At 39.7% G+C, this 21072-nt stretch overlaps 1 protein-coding gene across 6 annotated transcripts in view; it reads right to left on the bottom strand.

Annotated features, from left to right (window-relative positions):
- Positions 1–1265: 1265 nt before the first annotated feature.
- ADGRA3 (adhesion G protein-coupled receptor A3) overlaps positions 1266–21072 on the bottom strand; it is a 118748-nt gene continuing 98941 nt past the window's right edge. For all 6 annotated transcript variants that reach the window (XM_060148419.1, XM_060148421.1, XM_060148422.1 and 3 more), the window contains 5 exons: positions 15353–15477; positions 14157–14280; positions 6201–6346; positions 3018–3113; positions 1266–2876 (listed from right to left, as the gene is read on the bottom strand). In XM_060148419.1, coding sequence (XP_060004402.1) covers positions 1634–2876; positions 3018–3113; positions 6201–6346; positions 14157–14280; positions 15353–15477 — 1734 coding nt within the window. In that variant the 3' untranslated portion in view covers positions 1266–1633. The remainder of the gene's footprint in view (positions 2877–3017; positions 3114–6200; positions 6347–14156; positions 14281–15352; positions 15478–21072) is intronic.

The following is a 21072-nucleotide window of genomic DNA, read 5'->3' as shown; positions in this document are numbered from 1 at the left end:
GTGCCAGATCTATCTACTTAATTGCCTTGTTTCCTCCATCAAAAAGAATGCCTTTAAAACAACACCTAACAAAAGGCTTAAATAGAACCACCAGTTTTATTATTGCGAAGCAAAATAATTTCTAATGCAGTAACCCAATGCAAAATGAACACTTAACACTATAATGCGTGATCACCTGGTATCATCTCTGAGAATTACTCTAAGTAAGCAGTAAATTGCTCAGATTTTGAGGTTTATCAAGCTTGACTTTAGCATTTCTTGGATATATATTTTGAATCTGATCTGATTCAAACCTTGAGACTAGTGCCAAAAACAGATCTAAGCTGTGCCAATCTTTTCAGGCGTTGACTTGCATATCGGAGAGAAGTAAATGCACAAAGGAGCCAGGGCAGACCCGATCTAACCTTCCCGGAAAGGACCCCAGTGAGCCTGGAGACAGGAGATAGATAAGGACTGCAGTGCATCACTGACCAACGATAACTTTTGCATCAGACCTGTGTTTGCCCTTAGAGAGGAATTTAAAAATTAGAACTTTAGCATGAACCTGAGGAACTTTATCTGTTTAAGAACAAAGTAACAGCCAACAGATAGGAGCCAATATTGAAGAATCCAAAGTAAGTGAACGTGAACCTTGTATGACACCTTTTCATTTACGTTCATATATGGGAAGGGGATGAAGAGGCAAACTTCCAGTTATAAAATAATTAAGTCGTGGGGATGCGACATACAGCATAGGGAATAGAGTCAACAATATTTTAAGAACTTTGTATAATGACGGATGGTAACTAGACTTACCGTGGTGATTGCTATCTTCATAATGTATAAAAATATCAAATCACTATGTGGTACACCTGAAACTAATATAATAAGTCAATTATATTTCAATTAAAAAGAAATAACATGTGCTGGGGGAAAAAAAGAATGAATAGGAAAACCAAATATAAACCACTGAAAAGCCACAAAAATATCAAAAATAGTATTAATAAGATGGGCAAAAGTAATGCAATTTAGGAAAAGCTTTTTAGGCATCTCCGTTTTCAGAAAAAATTCTGTGAGATTTAAAAAAAAAACTTGTAGCATATAAAAAACTGTATTTATAAAATACAACAATCCAAAAGCTCTTTGATTTATATGCCATCAGTGGAGCTAATCATGTAAAAATCTGATAACTGATACGTGTATAATTCTCATTAAACTATCCCAATGCACAAACTTCATTAAAATAGCACTAAATGCTCCTAAAATGTAAAAATATAAGATTGACACAATGACAAACACCTATTTATTGTATTACATACAAGCCTGAAATGTTAAGTAGATATTACAGATCCCAAGAAAATTACATTTCAGATTCTCAAAATGTCCTGCTGGTGCTCTGACAACTAAAACAAGCCACCAGAGGGCTTTTAGAGGGTTGTTTTTTTTTAAGAGGGTTTTTTTTTTTTTTTCAAAATTCATAAAAAAGCAACACGTGGGGGATATAAAATACATAAAATACAAAACTTAGAAGTTTATTCAAAATTCTTTTGAATCCCTAAGGTGGCTGTAAACAGTCGGTTTTTACATGTTCATAGCTTAAAGGAATTTGAGTATCACAGTTTATGTGGATTTCTGCCCAGGAAGCCCACCAATGCTACACAGTAGTTTCGTGTTTCCATAATCCAGTCCTCACATTGCCAGTGCTATCCATACCCAGCAAGGGTCCATCCTGCCCAGTGCTTTTGATTGGTCCGTTCTGAATGGCTAAGTTGAGGCCGTAAGACTTCTGCTGACTTTCAAGTTCAACTACAGTTGGCTTCCTTAATGCATCTTTTTTACTACTAGTTGAAACAGGCTTTTCAAAATTCCTGCTGCTTTTGGGAAGTGTGCTACAAGCATCACTGCTATCTTGTTGAGGCGGGTTGTACTGTCTCTCTCTGTAGGCTAAGTAAGCCCTTCGACTCCGAGAGTGTCCTTCATTACTGCCCGGCCGGCTTTTCGACAGGCCATTCTGCACGCTGCCTTCCACGCTCGTGGGGACGTCATACGCATATTCTCTTAGGACTGTGAGTCTGCTGGCCCGGTGCCCTTTACTTCTGTTTTTATGATGGCGGCTTGGGTGTACGTTTGTTCGAAACGGAACTTCTAAAGGCGCCACATGCATTTTAATATCATTGTCCATCGAATGCTCCGTCAGACTATTGTCAAGCTGAGGCGTGGCGTTCAAAGGTAGAGAGTTGGTATGGCACTGAGCTGCAGCAGCCTGCAAGTTTGTTAATTTGCAGCCCTGGGAGGAGTTTTTGAAGCTTGAGGCACTCTTGTTTGTGCATGAAGATTCTGTGCTGCTGTTGGTGCACTTGGGGGCCTCCCCGCTCGGCCCACTGGAGCTGGGGGGCTGCACGTTGACCTGGACCGAGTACGCGCTCCGGCCCGGGCAGCAAGTCATGATCCATGCGAGCCGGACGTCCTCCCTGTTGACACAATGGTGAACCACGATGAATGCACTGAGGCTCAAACACGTGGCTCCGAAAAAGAAGCTGAAAACCAAGTCTAAAGGGTAATACAAAGAAACAGCCAAGGCCCCAAACATCCACAAAGCGACATATAAGAGCAAGGTAAGGCTGGCTCCCAAAAGCTGAGAGTGGAAAGTATGCTCATTTTCCAGGGCTGATGTCGAGATGAGGGAGACAGACAGGGAATCCTGATGATTTACTTCGCCATTTTCATTGGCTGCCAGCCTCTGCTGCTCCTCACTGGGTTCCTTCAGCTCGTATTTGCGCTCAGGATGTCTTTTCAACTGAATAAATATGCTTAGAAAGTACATACAGTTTACAAAAGTGATGAAGCTGGCAGGCCCGTAGAAGGCTCCCAAGGAGGGTTCCCATGCCATCCAGCAGCTAGGAAAGAAAATGGGGAACCAGCTCAGATGCTACACATGTCAACACACCGTGTAAGAAACTGCAGTAAACTTTAGTGCTTAGGAAACAGTTAGAAGAGAAGCAATCGACTCGGGTACGCAGAGGACACTAAATACTCACTAGGGCGCATTTGGCCGACTACCGTAATTCTTGATGTTTGCCGCCGCTGTTATGCCACAAACTATCACGGGTATACCGCCACCGATCAGGTAAAACCTAGAAAGGGCAGTGATGGAAATAAGAGCACATCAATCCAATTCATTAAGGTGGATACCTCACAGTATCTCAGTACTGCAGAAGTTATTCCTTAAAGATTCATTACTAGTCCAATAATGCATTGAAGGTTAACACTTAGAGCCTGCTGTGTTAACAATAACATTTTTTAAAGTTTTTATTTACTTTGGATTTCTTTTTTTTTAAAAAAGCGTATAAGGTTTCTGAGTTAAGGAAAGCTGATCAGCTCCTGCCACCCTGTGGACAGGCAAAGCAACAGTAAGCTACTACAGGTAGAGCTTCAGTTTATACTTTTTTCTTTTGGGGGAATGGGGCTTCTTTTAGATTCAGCTGATGAAGCAGAAAGTTAGTCCACTACATAATGGACTTTAAGATCTTACTGCGCCACAGGTCAGACTAAATATGTAATGACGTTATTTATTTATTAATGTCCGGCTAAACCTGCATATTCCAGGATGTTCTACTGCTGTGTATGCTTATCTTCAGTCAGCTGAGATTGGGACAAGAAAGATACCTGGATCCCAGCAACGTCCTGCAGCACTCAGGCCCTTCCTGACCCCTTTCCCACAGACTAGTTGGTGCAGGAAGAAATGAGGAAGACAGAGTGGCTGGTCCTATGCAGAACAACTTTTTGTGGGGAGGTACAGCTTCTTTGAGTTCTCTGAAAAGAGAACAGGGAACGTCCTACCCCGGCTAGCTACCCCTGGGTACAGCCAATCTTAATTCTGTATTTGCCAGGTCCAAAGACACAGTCCAAATGCTAACTGGCTGGATAAAGGCAATATTCGTAACACATTTTCCATACATTTTTTCTTAGTCATGCTCACAGGTACTAAAATCCTTCAATATGATATCATTGCTGAAAAAGACAGCTAATTACCCTATAAAACTATAACCCTGTCTTCTAATTTCACAGATTAGAGGCAGGCCAACATCCGTGGCCCTGCCCTTCTTCCTGCTATGCTAATTCATAGCTGCTTCTTACCTGAAAAGAAGGCATCAGTTCACCCAAATTTATCTCGGGCTCCACATTCCTCTCTGCCACTCCTTCCCCACCCGACTCTGGGACTGCCTGTTACCTACCAAATAACCCTTATTTTGCAGCTGTAAATCTTCTTCTCCACTGCATATTCCTTCCAGCCTATAAGTCTATTCATGTTTTCCCTATCTTCTAAAACTTTCCTTCAACCAGCACCTTCTTTCTTGCTCCCTTTGGTGACAAACCCCTCGAAACAATAGCACCATCAAGTGCCTCACCTTTGTCACCTTATTGTGAGATGAGGCCGCTTCCACCTACCATGCTACTGAAACCGCCCTCTCTGAGGCCAGCAGACTCAAGGCAAGCCCCACATGTACCCTCCAGGTAGCCGCGATGCTGGGGTTTCTTTAAGCTCAGGGACATGGAGGAAGGAGAACATCCTAAAGGGAGAGCCTGCAGTGTCTAAAGCAAAGGGGGTACCTGCAGGTCACTAGGGACTGCACAGGCTTTGCAGCCCAAGCCGCCTTTTTGTTTTTAATCACCTAACAGAAAGGAAACCTAACAGAAAGCTGCATGAGGATAGGTAGGATTCCTATCTCTTAGCCAAACGCCATCCCTCAGTTCCTTTAATACCACTGACAGGGGTGTCAAATCACATCCTGCAATCTGACCATGGCCCAGCACTCCTGCTGCCCCTTCCCACCCATGGAACCGCTCTCCCCCGAATCTTCAATGTTCTCTTTCAATTCTTCCCTTTATCTGCTATGGCCCACTGATACGGCCCAGGGATCATTCTTAACTAACTGTTCTCTAGGAGAGGTGGCTCGTTATCAGTGCTTCAACGAATACACGTGAAAACATCTCCTGTCCTGTCCAGAGTACACGTAGCTCGATTTCTCTGCTGAGCACCAGACTCCCAAAATGTAAACTTTCCACGACAGAGTACTGGTGAGCCCACCTCCCCTGCGCTTACCCTCCCGGAGCCCCCGCATCTGCTTTTCCTCTATGATTTTCTCAGTTGATGGACGCACCATCTGCAGAGGGGCCTCAGCGAACTGGAGTAAACACTCCACAGCCACCTTCGAATCCTGGCACACACCCTCAAATCCAGCTGGCCAGCAATCCTGGAGAAACTGCCTCAGGTGTCTGAACACGTATCCTCTCTAATCTCCATGCCACTGTTCTAGCTGCAGTCCTCACGGGGACCCCTGAATGACCTCAGTGGAATTATTTATATATGCCCCCTACCCTCCAGCCTTCCAATGTAGAGCCCACATTTTAACCTGGCCCCCCACCAAGGCCTGAAACGCAGTTTTCACTCTGAATCCTACTACTGTACACGGTACACTTCTCAAATTTGCTCAGCTCGCCACGGGATCCTGTATCTGTAGTGCAACCTCCATCCTTTGTGCCGGTGGTCAAGCAACTCCTAATAGCCTACCATCCCCCCGCAGAATTAATGGCTCCTTTGTAGAAACTTTCAAATAACACATCTCCACTCCAGCTCTTACACAGCTGCAGCGGGTTCTTCTTTCAGATTGTCTCCTCAGACTGTAAACCCCTCAAGGGCAGGAGGTTTTCCTTCAGTCCCTGGCCCAGGGCAACACACTCAGAGACACTGATCGACTGACTTCTACTCATCCAGCACAAGAATCCATTGACAACGGATTCAGATTGTAATGGTAGGAACAGCATGACCGCAAAACTGTTTTGTCTTTTGTAGAGGATAACCACATGGATATGTACTTGACTAGGTTAAACTCTATCCCATGACCTCAAGGAAATAAAAACAGCTCATATTTTCACAGAGCTTACTCTGTGGCCAGTACCATCTTAGGTGCTTTACAAAGGAAGTCACTTATTCCTCACAACAACTCCGTGAAGGAGAATCATTCCCACTTTGTATGAGATAGAAAGGCATAGAGAGGATACATAACTTCACAAAGCACTCCCAGTTGCAAGGCTACTTACAAGTCCATTTTTTTTACTTTCCAAAATTCACTGAGCAATTTTTTGTTATGACCATGCTTCATTAAATTTAAGATGTAATGGACATTTAACATAAAACAGTACACAAAGATATTAGATACCTGAGCATTGGTCTTGGTGGAGGTGGCAGCTCATCAGGATCCTGGTATCTTTTAGCTTTTCTAGTGACTTGTTTGTAGATATTTCGAGCTGTCACTCCCACCCAGAGAACTGTAGCAAGGGTGGAATAATGAAGAATTATTCCAACCTAGAAAGAAGATTGAAGAATACATGAACTGAAACAAACAAAATTCCCCTTTACAATCATAAAGTACAGTAGCTGCCAGTAAACTTTATCAAAAAGATTGGTAAGTTACTTTTAAAAATCTGACTCAAAAACAGTATGAAGGTGTATTCTAATGATCAATTCCTTCGCCTGCTGATAAAACAAAGAAAGCACTCTAACAGATGTATAATAGAGGATCAAATCAACAGCTGGACCTAGGAGGCCCACAGACTACAACTTATACCCAAGATGACTCTAAATATATCATGGAATTCACTCCTGGACAATAAGCCAAAGACATGTTACTCACAGATGCTATGTTATAAATTAGAGTTGAGTTCCTAAAGCCCATTTTAAGGAGGAATATAGAAGTCAAGGGTAACTAGAGGGTGGAAGTCACAGCACACAGAGCCAGAGACCTGAGTAGTTCTAATTCAGAGCTTTTATATATCCAAATGGTAAGTGAGCAATATAACAGATTGATCATTTTAAGTGAGTGAGCTCTGAAATCAACAAGTTTGCCTGGTTTTAAAACAAGAATCAACCCCTTATGACACCTTAGCAAGCCTGCATAACATTTCAAGCATTGTTTTCCTCATCTGTAAACTGAGAATATAAAACTACCATGAGGCTTTGAAAAAGACAGTCTATATAAAACATTTAGCACATCGCCTGGTCCCTGATAAGCAATTAAAAATACGGCAATATTTTTATTATTACTTATTAGGAGTATGGTTTTAAGAAAATAATGTCAACCTTTCCGAAATTAATGTTTCTCATTTGAACAGTGGAAGGATTATCAATAACCATCTCTAGGGATTTTGTAGGGACTGAATGGGCACAAGACCTGAGACATAATAAGTGCTTGATAAATGATGGATAATTGAAATATATGTAAATGACACCAAGTTTCTTCCCAGAGGGGTGATGAGGGGCATGTTTATCATGTAACCTGTGTTTGAAGCAACACCAGTTAAAGATAAAATTCTAGATGAAGATATGTATGGGGCTAAGAGAGGTTTAAAATCTGTTTTAAAAAAAATAAGTACATGGGTCACTGGAGCAGAAAGGACATAGTTCAGCTTTCTTATCTAACTACTTACTATCTTTTTGATTCTTTCTTCTTATACAATGATTACAGGTAAAATCCTATTAATGAAAAGCTCCAAGGGGAAAAAAAATTTGTTTTTAAAGGATGGCTCTCCAATTTCAAGAAAATCAAACTGATTGACATTATCAAACCTAGGTCAGTAATAGAAGCATTTAGACTGCTGCCTAAGGCTCAATTTAATGAGAACCGATCTGCAGTTAAACGTGGTGACATAAAAGCTCAGGTATTATTTTGCAGGGCAAGATACTAGGGTGGTCACTGTCCTCTTAATGACTGGAAGGGCTAGGAGGGTGGATCCAGCCCGGCCAAACCAGAGCGGTCGGAGTATCTTCTTATTAAGAAGAAAAGTGGCTCCTTGGTTCTCGTTAGTTTTACTGACTGCACTATAAAAGCAAAATTTACAGATATAAGTGGAACAAATAGCATAAAATAACCCTTTGAGCTACTTGGAGTCACACGAAATATTGTAAATAAAAATAGTATCCTTGGATTTGGTGCATAGAAACCAAACATTCAAAACAAATCACTGATATTGACTCAAAATGGTATACTCTACTGTTGCTAGTTTTCTCTGACACAGAGGTCAAAAGAATGAGACAGGGCTGTAAATAAGTTTAAAAACAGAAGTTAAAAATACTTTCAACGGAGGTACAAGATGGAGAATTTTCTTGTTTTAGATCTAAGAGGTAAAACTCAACCTTTAGATTTTGAAGTGCTTCTTATGGCATTTCAAAACATGCAGAAGAAGTTTGCACACCTGAAAGATACTGAAGTCTTCTAGTTAAACAATTATTACCAATAGTGGAATTTCAGAAGTCTGATGTCACCTGCTAACAGTCACATAAGCAAATCACCGAATATTCCACAAGAACCAGAATAAAGTAGTAGGCACTGAGAACTAGCAGAGAGGGTGTCCCTGTCTTTTGAAAGGAGGGAGGTGCTTCCTATTTTATTCTCCATCAGACACTTGGGCTATACTTGAAATATAACCTCACTGTCACAATTTCTTCCAAATAAACAAGAAATACATGTGGGAAATCTGTAAACAGTTTGGAAATAAATAATCTAATTCATTAGGGCATGTAGACAATTCATTAAATGCAACAGATTAGAACTTAAGAAAGTCACCTTACCTCAGGGACGTCAACATCCAAAGTTGCAAAATGGATACAAAATACTTATCCTGAACAGTCGCACTTTATATACTCGTTACCTAACCATAAACTGCTCACATACCAGAGACCAGACATTGTAACAATTGGATTTTTAACCACCAATAAAACTACAATAGTACAGCATGCACAGCCAAGTGTGCAAAAAATGATCTTTAATACTCAGTCAGATATGAATATATATAAAAATTAAGAGCTTCCACTTGTAAACGCCTGCTATGTATCCCAAAATGTATCAGACAATTTTGTGCATGCTTCTATTTCATCCTCTTAGCATCCCCATTCATTTAGCGTTACAGACAAGGAGGCTGAGGCTGAAAGAAGTTAAATCATCCACCAGAGGTCACATGGTCAGTGGCAGGGCTGCAACTCACAGTAGACCCCTCTACTCTGCGGGTCCTCTCTCAACAGGCAAGCACAGTTATTGGGGTGGGGTGGGGGACAGGACACACAGAGTCAAAGAGACTGTCGTCTGAATCAGGCCTCTGCCACCCAAAGGGCCTAGTGACTTGGGGCAAGTTTTTTCAATTCTCTAAGACTCAATTTCTGTACTAATAAAATCTGTGAGTAAGAAATACTTCCTAGGGTTAATATGAAATTTAAGATGACAAACTTGCAGTAGTTGGCAAGTAGAAAGCTCTTAATATCCACGGGTTGAATCTTTCCCGATGCATTTCACATGCCACTGCAGCGGTCCTCTGGATAAAAGACATCAGAGAACACCTGAGAAGGTCAGTTGGCACGATACTTAATAGATTAAATCATGAAGTGGTAGAGCAACAAGGTAACTTAAATAAGATCCAGCCAAATCCTTTCACTGCATAGCTAAGGAAACCAAGGACCGGAAAATTAATGCTCAAGCAGTTATTCGGCAGCCCGGCACGACCCAGAACCCAGATCCTTTCCCATCTTGAGTCAACAGCCCCTTCTACTCTATCACTCAGCTTCTCCGTTCTCCTTTGGATCCTCTTGCAAAAAGAGAGTTCAAGGCTACAGAATGTGTCCACGGCACCACCCAGAACGGATGACAAAAGAAGCAGAGTGGGAAGTACCTGGCTGGTGGGGCATTTAATAACCTCAACCAATCACTTCGGGGAGGAACCTGTATTAGAACCTGTCTACGCTGTTCATAAAATACGTGAGCTCTAAAAGGGAGAAAAGCCAAATCTACACCGATCATGTGCACATACAAAAACTGCCTGTGAAAGGTGGACACTTTAGGGTTCAGTTTTAGAGGTGGAAAAAGAGCCCAAGAAACATGAAGCCCCTACTAAGGTTAGGCAACTAGTCATACGGGCTGTTCTGGCAGACACAGCTGGCTACTAACTGAATTAAGTATTAGAATAACAAAGTGAAGTAAGTCATGTCTGGGTCAGAAATAACAAGAATGATGTTATGTCTTTCACAGAGGAAGGAAAGAACACTGTTAAAAAGAAAAAAAAGAACAGAAGAAAACAACATATAAAACCTGTCCATCCCCCACCCTAGCTTTTCTGGGTAAATCCTTAACTAACAGACATTTGTTATTGAGACTCTAATAACTCAGTGCAATTCCTGCCCTTTTCATTCTAGAAATGGTATAAAATACCATTCAGGATGATGAAAGGCAGTCATCTTTACTATGGCCTCTTTCTGTTCATTTCCTTAGTGAAATCAATTTGTCTATTCCAAGAAATCAATGAATATTTTTTAGATAGAATTGAGACTATTACTACCATTGTGTGCTGAATACACTCCTAATTGTTCATGCTCAAAACAGCTCCAGGTGGAATGATTTCTACTATTAGCAAACAGAGGCCTTTTTTGTTCATTTATCCAATATCTGCTGAGCACCTACTATGCGTCAGGTCTTACACTGATTCTTGGATAAACACTGGTGAATCGAATCAATATAATTCCTGCTCCTGTAGAGCTCTGAGTCCAGAGACAACAAATAGGTAAACACCAGTCAGTCACAAAGTTTTGTAGGCACCATGGAATTTTAATAAGCACCAGAGGATAATGAGGGGAGGGGGGTGGAGGGACTGCATCTCTGAAACAGTGACAGTAAACCGAGACCTACAAAGTAAGTGGGAGTGGGCCAGGTAAAGAAGGGGAGAAAGACTGAGAAAAGAGAAGCACTGTTTTTTGTACATGTATTAAGTTGGTCCGAGATCCGTTACCTAACTTCTCATAGGCTCCCTAACAAATGTTTTCAGATGCATAGTAATGGCCTGAAACAGGGAAATATTCTGCGCTGCTAAGAGGTAATTATATCAATAACAATAGTAGTAATAGCTAGCGTCTAACTGAGCATTTACTGTATGCCAGGCACTCCTGAGTCATTTAATCCACTCAATTCTTATGTGCGCGTGCGCACGCACGCACACATACTTTCAATTGGATCTCATGAATACAATATTGGATTAATCATCAGCCTTAGGTTAATGACCATCCTAATGATTGGGCCAAGCACAAAAGCACAGCCTGCCTTTATTTAGTTATTTAATTACCTATTGCTAATAATAGGTGTCCAAGAATCTTTCAATAAGACAAAAAGTAAGATCTTGACAAAAACTTGTATCAAACCATATGGTCCCCTTCACCCAAGGTAATCATCACCCTGTATCCTGTGTTTATCATCCCTTTGCTTTCCTTTTTTATACAGTTTTGTTGCACTAACATATTTTCATTAAAAGTGTGCTGTTTCATTTTAGTTACATTTACCTTTATTTTAAAAAAAGATAGCAGGGTGAATGTCACTTACGGGACTTAATTTTTCACTTATATTCCTGAGATTGACTCACACTGCTATGCCTTGTTGTAATTCATTAATTTTGACTCTTGTGTAATATCACCGTTTATTCATTCACCCTCTCAGTGATCGACACTGGGGTTGCTTCCAGGTTTCTGCTACTGTGTAGAGTGCTGCTATGAATATTCACAGGCACACGCCTGTTCCACGTGTGTCAGCTCACTCTGAGCCCAGGAGTGGGACTGTGGGTCCAGGGTGTGTGAATGCTTACCTTTAGAAGGTAAAAGCCTCCTGGAGTCATCCGCTTACATTCCCACCATGTATAAATAAAACATGTGGATCCACATGTTCTTCAATACTTGGCATTGTCAGGCTTAATTTTTCTGACAGAAAAACGCATAGTATGGTAGCTATCTGAATTTGCATCTCCGTGACCACCAATGCCATGGAACATCTCTTCAGGCGTACCCTGGCCCTGTGTTTACTCTGCTGTCTATCATTCTCGCCACTTTTCCTATGGTGCTGTGTGTGGCATTCTCACTGATTACAGTTTTTGACATATACATATATATATTTTATTCTAATGCTCTGTCAGTGGTTATGTATTGGGAATAGTTTCTTCTAATTTGAAACTTGTCTTTTCACTTTCCTTAGGAATCTTAATTTTTCAAAAAGATCTTATTTTTAATTTAGTTCAATGTATGTCCTTTCTAGTCATATTTAAGAAATCCCTCCTTATCCCAAGGATTATGCTATTTTATAATATAAATGTTCACTCTTTGGTTTGGACTTATGTAAGTTTTTAATCTACCCAAAGTTGACTTTTTAAAAATGGCTTGAAGTATAGATCCATTTTAATCTTTTTCCAGATGGATTTCCCCAGCCCCCTTAACTGTACAGTGGTCTGTCTTTACCCAACTGATGAGGCAAGTAACCTCTGTCTTGTGCCAAAGCTCTGCGTGGGTCTGCTTCCAAGCTTGCTCTTCTGTGTCGGTCAATTTATCCATCCCTACACCAAACACTACAGTTTTAACTACAACAGCCTCAAAAGTTTGGATCATTAGAAGTCTTCCTATTCTACTATTTTCCAGAAGTGTCCTAGCTATCTTTGGTTCTTCTTTACTTTCATATAGGTTCAAAGACCATTTTATTGAGTTTCATGAAAAATTCTCTTATCTATAGGTTAATTTAGGAGGAACTGCCACCTTTCTGATTTCAATTCTTCCTATTCTTGGACCTAATGTATCTTTCCATTTATTTAGGTCTTCTTTAATATATAATAAATTTTTACCTGCAAATCTTGAACACTTTTTATTATTTCGAAGTACTTGATATTTTTTGATACTATATAAACGATACCTTCTCATTAACTGTTTTCCCATAGTTGCATTTCTGCATACTAGCAGCAAAATTTTGTACATTAAACTACATTTTAAAAAAACTACATTCACTTTTGCTAAACTTTCCTATTTTTTTCAAATAATTTACCTGGAAATTATTTTAGCTTTTTTAATATAAATAATCACATCATCTGACAACAACTCGATTATTATTTCCAATTTACAGGTGAGAAAACTGAGACACAAAAATGTTACATATTGAAATCGAGATCTAGAAAAGATAATTGTATTCCTATGTTCACTGCAGTGTTACTCACAACATCCAAGAGTTGGAAACAATCTAAATGTCTATCGATAAAGAAAATGTGATGTATACATACAACGGAATATTTACTCAGCCATAAAAATGGAAATCCTGTCGCATACTACAACATGGATAAACCTTGAGGACATTATGCTAAATGAAATAAGGCAGTCACAGAAGGAAAAGTACTGCATCATTTCACTTATATGGGGTATTTACATAGTCAAGCTCACAGAGACAGGAAGTAGAACGGTGGCTGCCAGGAGCTGAGGGGAGGGGGAAATTGAAGGTTGCTGATCCGTGGGTCTAATTTCAGTCATGCAAGATGAAAAAGTTCTAAAGATCTGCTGTACAACATTGTCCTTATAGTTAATAACTGGACTACACACTTAAAAATTTGTTAAGAGGGTAGATCTCATTATGTGCTTTTCTGCAATTAAAAAAAGTTAAATAAATTGCCCATAGAAACACTGGAAACAGTAGAGCTGAGATCCAAATCTAGGTAGTCTGAACTCAATACTCTGTGACACTGCTTGCTATCATGTACACAGAAAAGAGTATGCAAATAAATAAAATTTTACATATTTCCTATTCACATATTAGTTTTGATTTTTTGTACTTACACTGCAAAAATACTGTTTACTAAGGCTACATATGTAATAATTTATTTGAAATTAAGAGTTGACCATATTTTTAAATTCTTTATATGTACCACAGGTAAAAAGTTTCTCATTTTTACATCTTACAGTTAAAATTTTTTCTAATTCCTACTATTTTCATAAATAGATAAAATAATTTTTAAAATCCTACTGTCGGAAAATGTCACTTCTCTTTCAATCATAGTCAGGATTTTATAAATTTTTTTAATTAAATGTTTGGCATTGTAACAGGCATGACAAGTAGCACAAAATTCCCCAAGACAAAAAGACAAGCTCCATAAGTCATATATTCAGTTGTGAAACGATAATTCAGAATTTGAAGTATACTGGTAAACTGTTTAAGTGACATACAGTTTGACTTTAATTAGATAAAGAAAAAAGCTTTAAAGAAACAATTTTCCTTTTATAGTTAATGAAACATGACATTTCTAATAGCAAATTTTTTTCATTTCAGTTTTTTACTTTGACTTACTGCTTGGCAGACGCTGGCATTTCTGGTTTGAGTTACTCCTCCCACAAAGATCACACATGTCAGAAAAATATGAAAGCATAAGTTCACAAGCATGTGCCAGCCTTTGAGACTGATTCTAATCAAACTGTTAAAAGAAAAGGGAAAAAATAAGACCCAGGTTAGTATACTTGAAGCTGAACATCTTCAAGTTAACATTTCCAACTCATAACAGGCCAGATGTAAACGTTTAAACATTTTATTAAAACATACTATCAGACACACCCACACACACCCACACACACACATACAGGGTTTGAGAAATCACTCAATACAGTTTCTTAACATTTAACTTTGCAGTACAGTAAAAAAGACAAGTCAAATGGAACTACTACATCCACTAAAGGCTAAACAAAATCTCCATAATAAGAAATACGTGAGCTTTTGTTAGTTACAATGTCTTATGACAGATGGATTACTTGTTTGCTTCCCAGAGATTTCTGCAAGGTGCCAAGCTCTATTTTTCCTGACTTACTAGGATAACATGGTCTAAATGCCCAGTGCATTTCTTCCTGGCCTTTCATAATGAAATGCTGAAGTCTCTCTTTTTTACATCAAAATCTCCTTGTTTCTTAACTAAATATCAAGAAATGTCACATATGTCCAGCTTAAAGAGGAAAATACATTCTAGCAAAACCTCTTGTAAAGTGAATTTCTGCTTAGAAAATCCTTTCAGCTCATTATTTCTCACCATAAAATAAAAATTTCTGTAGCTTTGCCTCCAATTAACAAAAACCATATCCCACACTTAAATTCCACAAACATTCTTAAATGCTGTCTATAAAAAAGAATATCACAACAGGCAAGAATTTATAAAACAGAAATAATACCACAGTCTGGTTCTGGGAGACACATCTGCAGGTAACCAGGCTCCACCTCATCTCTCCCCCATGCCCCACCCCCCAGCCACCAACACAGACTTCCCAGATTCTTTCCCAGGTACAAACCCAGCAAAGTGACTGAGTGCTGCAGAAGATGAATTTACCATCACAGGCACTAATTATTTATGTCTTGAATTGCATGAAGTGAAGAAGGCCTGTAGGCATTCTGAAGTAATCGTCCTTACTTTGGAAGGATAGCATGGTATTAAACTCAGTTTTATCCTAATTAAATGTGAAATAAACTCCACAGACCTCTATTCACCAAGTGTTATTTCTTACCTGTGATGGTATATGTAACTGACGATGACCACTAAGAGGCAGAAGAGAAGAATGACAGCCGTGGTATAGACCACAGGGTGCAAGAGATTGGCTGCCTGGGTATAGAGTTCAGATCCCGTCAAATCCTAAGGGGGGGAAATGAAAGCATTATTCTAGGAGCACTTCTCTGGACATCTAGTTACTGAGATTTTCTCAGTGACTAAAACCTCCTGATAAACAGAACTCTGGCCCTTACATCTCTTCATTTTATTCAAGGACTATGGTTCACGCTATTTTCCTCACACATTACTTTGCCCTCCTAACTCCCATGTGTTAACTACTCATGCAGTGTGTGTATACACATACACTCACACATACACACACACTCTTGTCTTACCATAGACCATCTGCTTTACAAATCTGAATACTGACTCTCCTATGAGGGTAATGGAGAGAGAACAGCAGTGATTTAGAAGGGCAACCACAGACTTCATCCTTTTTGATGCCCTTTCACCCACTTATCACTCTGTGCATTCACCAGCTGATAAAGCACAAAGCAGCAGCATCTTCAAGTCAATAAAGCCTAAATAGATCTCTCTAACCTCCCACAGTCAAGTTCAACAAATATGAATGAACCAGACATGGTGCAAAGCACAGGGACAGAGTGGTAAACCGTGGTTCTTGCCCTGGAAGAGCTGAAAGTCACAGGGCACTAAGATGCACAATCAGATCACAATAATGTTTGATGAACATAAGAGCAGCCCGGTGATGGGAGCGAAGAGGTCAAAGATCAGTTAACAGTAAATAATAATAGCAAATCACTTACATAGCATTTACTATAATCCAGGCACGGTGCCAGCACAGTAACCCTATGAGCTGGGTATATTGTTAGCCCATTTCATAGCCTGAAAAACTGAGGCACAAAGAGGTTAAGTGCTGGGAAGGAGGATTAGATCCAAAAGAGCTTGGTTACCAAGGTTGTGATCCCAAAACCAAGGCAGACAGTGCCTTCCTAAAATGAAAACAGTGGATAGCTTAATGCTTCCTTCCTTATAAAGGACCAAAGCAGGCTGGGAGGACGCCTGCACCCAGGCCGGACAACCAGGGTTTCAGGGTCAAAGCTGTAGATTTACCAGATCCTAGCACTAAACTCTCTTTCTAAACTGATTCTGAAAGCTGCAAAAAGGTCAGCTGGATGTGGGAAGGCGTTCATAATGGGTGCACCTCCAATCCGGAAGTTCTCGAGACAATTCCGGAAACTAGAAAAACTAGATGAAAGACAGGAGGGAATGGGTGACAGACAAGGACACTGAAGACGGGCTCAACGGAGTAGGGAAGGAAGCAGCACATTTTCCCACAGAAGAATCAGAGACTGACAGTGTATAATTACAGATCCAAAAAGATCCTATTAGAACACCTTAACAAGCCCCTCACCGTAACAAATTACGAACAGAGGCCACGGAGCCTGACAAAAATCAGAGTTAATGGGAAACTGTGAGATACCACACAGAGAACTGCATTCCAGCCCAGGCACTCGACCCCACTGTGATGAGTCTCGAACATATAGTCCTTCTCTTTATTCGATAAATGTTAACTGGGTACACACCATGGCAAGGCGCTACGCTAAGCACTGGGCATCAGCTAAATGCAGGACCCTCCAGGGCTGACAGTCTATAAACTAAGACTCGAAAAGGAAAATACAAGACAAAAGCCTACCACCACCATTCTGAACCTGCCCTTGTGAGATGCCCGCGGGATCGGTCTATGGTACACAGCTTCAAGGTACTTGCATTCTGCTAAAAGTCCAGAATATTAGAGGAGAAATTCAAAAACTACTAGGGCAACTGGAACCAGTTAAACGCTAGCTGGAGTGCACACATTTCCCCTCACTTCTATGAAAAGCTCCTCTTCCCATGTAGACTAAATAATTGAGGATAAACTTTCAGTGTCCAGAATGTGGTCTCTAGACTCTTTCCGTGCGCTGCCTGCTTTCCATTTCCTCCAGGAAATGTTCAAGAATACGTCACCACTTACTAGCTGTATGATTTGGGGCAGTTACTGAGATGGAGATACCACAATTATCTCATCTGGCAGGATCTGAGGAAGGGGCAGAAGGTGTGTACGCGTGTCTTCCACCAGCCTTTGCAGAGAATAACAAGACACAGGCAGCTGGATATTATCTAATAAAACATCAAAGTGCCAGCTCAGTTCTCAAAATATGTCATATACAATATTTACATTTAAAAGAAATTAGGGCTTCCCTGGTGGCGCAGTGGTTGGGAGTCCGCCTGCCGATGCAGGGGACACGGGTTCATGCCCCGGTCCGGGAGGATTCCACGTGCCACGGAGCGGCTGGGCCCGTGAGCCATGGCCGCTGAGCCTGTGCGTCCGGAGCCTGTGCTCCGCAACGGGAGAAGCCACACAGTGAGAGGCCCGCGTACCGCAAAAAAATAAAAATAAATAAAAAATAAATAAAAGAAATCAGTTGTTTTTCAAAAGCCAAATGTGATATAGTATGAGAAAGAAGCTGGATGTTGACACAGAGGACCCAGACTCTTAAAATTCCAAGGTAGGACTGCAGGAAGGAGCAAGGACTATTGACTGGTCACACAGAGCACTGCTTCTCTAGGGGCATTTTTGTTGTCACAACAAACTGAGCTTCCCAAGTGAAAGAGAACCTCTACTGAGAAAATGACCTTTGGAAAGGTGTGAAGAGCCAGAGAGTAAAACGGTTTAGGCTTTGCAGGCCAAGAGCAAAATTGAGGCTATTATGCAGCTACTTGTTAACCACTTAAAATATAAGCATTAAAAAATTAAAAACCACTCCTAGCTTTCCAGCATTTAGAACATCTAGCAAACAAACAAATGGCAGCTGACTGCAACAGGCCTGTGGGTCAAATGTCCGCCAGGGTTTGCAGACCCGCTGCCCAGTATAAAGGAAACAGATCAAGTTAAGAAAAACCTCCTATCTTGATGACAAAAATACAAGAGAATACTATTTAAAATAACTGCGAAGATCGGGATAGGAAAGAAGAGAAGTTAAAGATTAAAACAAAAGAGGTAAAGTAGAAATCCGAATCAAAATGATTTTCAATTACATCGGTCAACAATATAGGCTTTGTGATACTATAACGAAAACATTGGTGAATGGGGTCAAAAGGTACAGATTTCCAGTTATAAAATAAAGTCCTGGCAATACAGCGTGCAGTATGGGGATTATACTTAATAATACTATATTGCATATTTGAAAGTTGCTAAAAGAGTAGATCTTAAAAGTTTTCATCACAAGAGAAAAAAACTGTAACTGTATGGTGATGGATGCTAACTAGGCTTACTGTGGTGATCATTTTGCAATATCACAAATATCAAATCATTATACTGTATACCCGAAACTAATACAATGCTGTATGTCAATTATACCTCTACTTAAAAAAATTCAGTGTCTACCTGTACAGGAAGAGGAGGTGACATCTCAAATCCCCTCAAATCCTATAATTTCACTGCTACCTATGATTCTTGCTTTCACTCTTTCTCTTTTTATAAATGAAATCACTTATATTAAAAGAATTACTAAATACATGGTCCATAAATGGCCACTAGGAGACACCCATGAGAAAAAAAGTAGAAGTGTCATTCAGTTTGCAATATAGTGATATATAAGATAGGAAAAGTCTGTGCCTCTGGTGCTTACTCAACAGTCCATCACTAAATGGTGATCCTAGTCACTCTCTTTTATATGGTGCAAAGTTTAAGAAAATAGGCCAGAAAACGGAAAGTTTTCCACCAAAATAAACTGCATCAATTCAGAGAATATTAGAATACCAGAAAGTATGTTAAAAACTGCAAAGATAGTTATTATTAAGGAACTGAATAAATGGAAGAAGAGTTTTTGAAATTCTTTGTTTACTTGACAGAGATTCACACATTTACAAGGGTTTACTTTTAGCCTAAGAATTACTAAATATAAAATTACTGGCAGTTTTAAATAATTCATTATCATCATATCAATAATAAGAATAATTATAAATCAGTAATTGTTTAAACTCACCAGGATCTGAATAATGGAAGGAAGTCCAAAGAAAAACATCTCAGGGTACCCTCTGTTTGTCAGAGTATAAGTATTTTTAAGAGTTTGACAATAAAATAAAATTTTAAAATAGATCTGAAATCAAAAATGTAAAAAAACCCACAAAAAAACAAAAAAAACCCCAAGACTATGACGTCTATGTTGCTTTTCATTTTTCCCCTAAGAAACAAAGCATAACTTAAAGATTTTAATCCTCCTACCATACACCATACACAAAAGTCAATTCCAATTAAATTACAGACCTAAATGTGAAAGGTAAAACACACTTAAAGCTTCTTAAGGCAAACAAAGGAAAATATCTTCATGATTGGGGGGTAAGCAAAGATTCCTTAAATAGGACATAAAAAAGTACTACTAAAAAAATTTAGAAAAATTAGAAACTCTGCTCATAAAAAGACAACATTAAAAGAAAAAGGCATGTGTATAGACTGAATGTGTCCCCCTCACAAAATTCGTATGTTGAAATCTGACCTCCAATGTGACGTTATTTGGAGATGCTGCCTTTGAGAGGCAATTAGGTCATAGGATGGAGCCCTTATGAACAGGATTAGTGTCCTTTTATAAAAGAGATACCAGAGAGTTCCCCTGCCCCTTCCACCATGAGAGGACACAGAGAGAAGATAGCATCTATGATCAGGAAGCCAGCCCTCATTAGATACTGGATCTGCTAGCTTCTTGATCTTGGACTTAATTAAGCCTCCAAAACTGTGAAAAAAAAATTTCCGCTGTTTGTAAACCATCTACTCTGTGGTATTCTGTTCTGGCAGTTGAATTGATTAAAACAGGCATGAACTGAGAGAAGACATTTGCAACACATAAATCCAACAAAGAGCTCCTATTCAGAACTCATGAAGAACTCCTATAAACCAGTAAGAAAACAACAGACAACCAAATTAAAACTGGCAAGACTTGAGCAATAACTTCACAAAAGGGCATACCCAAACTGCCAATATGAAAATGAAGAGGTACTCAACATGATTAGTCACCAAAGAGAGGCAGATTAAAACCACAATGATCAATCACAACACAACCACTAGAAGACAAAAACTAAAGATTGACAATATCAAGCATTGACAAGGATGTGGAGCAATTAAAACTCATTACTGGTGAGACTGTAAACCACTAAAACCACTTTGGTCAATTGCATGGCATTACCTACCAAAGTGTATGGGTGCCTAGAACCTAGCAATTCCACTCCTGAATGCACACGTCCATCAAAAAACATGTGCATGCATATATACAATGGAATATTACTCAGCCATAAAAAGAAACAAAATTGAACTATTTGTAATCAGGTGGTTGGACCTAGAGTCTGTCATACAGAGTGAAGTAAGTCAGAAAGAGAAAGACAAATACCATATGCTAACACATACATATGGAATTTAAGAAAAAAAAATGTCATGAAGAACCTAGGGGTAAGACAGGAATAAAGACACAGACCTACTAGAGAATGGACTTGAGGATATGGAGAGGGGGAAGGGTAAGCTGCGACAAAGCGAGAGAGTGGCATGGACATATATACCTGCCAAACGTAAGGTAGATAGCTAGTGGGAAGCAGCCGCATAGCACAGGGAGAACAGCTCGGTGCTTTGTGACTGCCTGGAGGGGTGGGATAGGGAGGGTGGGAGGGAGGGAGAGGCAAGAGGGAAGAGAT

Source organism: Lagenorhynchus albirostris, chromosome 4, assembly GCF_949774975.1.
Source record: "Lagenorhynchus albirostris chromosome 4, mLagAlb1.1, whole genome shotgun sequence".
NCBI lineage: Eukaryota > Metazoa > Chordata > Mammalia > Artiodactyla > Delphinidae > Lagenorhynchus > Lagenorhynchus albirostris.
The sequence above is the reverse complement of the archived record's forward strand: the minus strand, read 5'-3'. Positions and strand labels throughout refer to the sequence as shown.